Source organism: Limulus polyphemus, unplaced genomic scaffold (genome assembly GCF_000517525.1).
Source record: "Limulus polyphemus unplaced genomic scaffold, Limulus_polyphemus-2.1.2 Scaffold1852, whole genome shotgun sequence".
NCBI classification, from domain to species: domain Eukaryota; kingdom Metazoa; phylum Arthropoda; class Merostomata; order Xiphosura; family Limulidae; genus Limulus; species Limulus polyphemus.
Window position 1 is genome coordinate 168,354 of NW_013667462.1, and position 2,265 is coordinate 170,618.

General features: G+C 35.3%; 1 protein-coding gene across 1 annotated transcript in view; it reads left to right on the plus strand.

The window, feature by feature from the left end:
• Positions 1-2,265, plus strand: part of LOC106465158 (ETS homologous factor-like) — a 62,374-nt gene that overhangs the window by 27,455 nt on the left and 32,654 nt on the right. Inside the window, exon 4 of the mRNA XM_013925357.2 lies at positions 388-624. Within this exon, the coding sequence (XP_013780811.1) occupies positions 388-624 (237 nt within the window). The remainder of the gene's footprint in view (positions 1-387; positions 625-2,265) is intronic.

Here is a 2,265-nt window from a genome sequence, read left to right on the forward strand (position 1 = left end):
AGAGGGAGTGTAACTGGTCAACAGCATCCACCACCAATTCTTATATGACCGAATATTGCGAAAAGCGATTGATCGTGTAACTTTGCGCGAAATTCAAAAAACAAACAAACAAACGATAAAATTATGTGACTATATTTCCCTTCTTTGATTTCTTGTACAATCTTTTATCGGTATTTTTTGTTTGTTTCTTTGTTTGTTTGTTTTAGAGCAAAGCTACATTGGGTCATCTGTTGTGTCCACCGCGCGGAATCGAATTTTAGTGTTGTAAGTCCGTAAAGTTACCGCTGCCCAACTGGGGAACTTATTGACATGTAGGAAAAATAACAGTTTCCTGTATGTTAAAACTTATTTGAACTCTGATATTCTTGTTTTATTTTCATGGTACAGCAAGTGACACGTGGCAGTTGAAACCAATAGAGCATTGGCATCCTTCCGATGTTATTGAGTGGTTGTTCGATTGGGCAACACATCACAGGATAGACACACTGGATGTCAATATGCCAGCTTTCAGCAAATTCTGTGGAGAAAGTTTAAGTCGAATGAGTCGATGTGAATTTCGCGAACTAGATGTCCAACATGGCGACAATATTTACGAAGCTGTTCAACAACTAATAGGCAGCCAAGGTGAGTACTAGCAGTTATCCTAATTTTTTGTCATGTGAATTTTTTTAATCGACTTTTTAAACAATTTGAATGGCAACTATATTGTTTGAATATGTTACATGTGTTATATGCTCCCCTAATGGTTAATTACTTATATGGGCAACATAGAAAAATCTATGATGTCTTGGCCATAAAGTGCTGCTATTAAAGTATGATTCCCCTCCTAATTCTAAGACATCACAAAGACAATAGACAACCATGCTCATTAAAACGCGCCATCACTTGGATGGATGTGCTTACAAAGATAACCTTGACCAAATTATGCATGGTGTAATTAAAGTAACCTGTATTAAGTGACCTACTTATACGTATACGTATATATTATAATTTTTGTAACAGTGTTTGAGAGTTATACGTTAAACTTATCTTCTGTTATTATTATTATTTAAATTTGAGTAATATATTTGTTATCAAGTAAAGCACATTATCTCAAATCATTATGTATGTTTTCATCAATTAAAGACAGTGTTCTTTTAAGAGTGGAATTCGTTAATAAACTTAAACAAAGAAAAAAAGTAGATAACAATGCTTTCTACAGGCTTACTAAATGGATTTATTTTGCAACGTTTCGCCTTTGGCCTACTTTAGGCATATAACAGAATACAACTTACTAGCGTGAAGAATCAGTTGGAATTTGAACATAAACACGAGACACGCAAGTGCGGTACGAGACAAGTTGGTAATACATAACAATATATAAATAAGAAATTGTTAACGAAGTTTAAAACAAAACGTATGAAATTTATTGGTTGAGAAATTACAATACATTAGACATTGGTTCTACTACGAAACGTCTGAAACCTTAAGAATTTATCAAGTTCAGTACAATACTTTTAAACTTCGTTCTTATAAGTATTGAAATATTGAATAAGTATTACTTATAAGTATTGGTTTGTTTGAATTTTGCGCAAAGCTACACGGGGGATATCTACGCTAGCCGTCCTTCATTTAGCAGTGAAAGACTAGAGGGAATGCAGCTAGTCATCACCACCCACCCCCAACTCTTGGGCTACTCTTTTATTAATGAATAGTTGGATTGTCCGTAACATCATTATGCCATCATGGCTAAAAGGGCGAGCATGTTTGGTGGGACGGGGATTCGAACTCGCGACCCTCAGATTGCGAGTCGAGCGCCCTAACCACCTGGCCATGCCAGGCCTAACATATTAATATATCTTATTACGTTCGTAAGTGTTATACAATATAATAAAAGAGGCGGAATTTTTTTTTTTTTATATATTGCAATACCAACTACTCCAGCAATGTTATACGAAAAGAAATGGAATTTACTAGCGATGCTACAGTGGACAAAGTGTAGTTGAAACATTGCTGGAGTAGTTGGTATAGTAAATTCCATTCTTTTCGTATAAAAGCGATGTTTCAACTACACTTTGTCGACTGTCGATACCAACTACTCCAGCAATGTTATACGAAAAGAAATGGAATTTACTAGCGATGTTTCAACTACACTTTGTCCACTGTGGATACCAACTACTCCAGCAATGTTATACGAAAAGAAATGGAATTTACTAGCGATGTTTCAACTACACTTTGTCGACTGTCGATACCAACTACTCCAGCAATGTTATACGAAAAGAAATG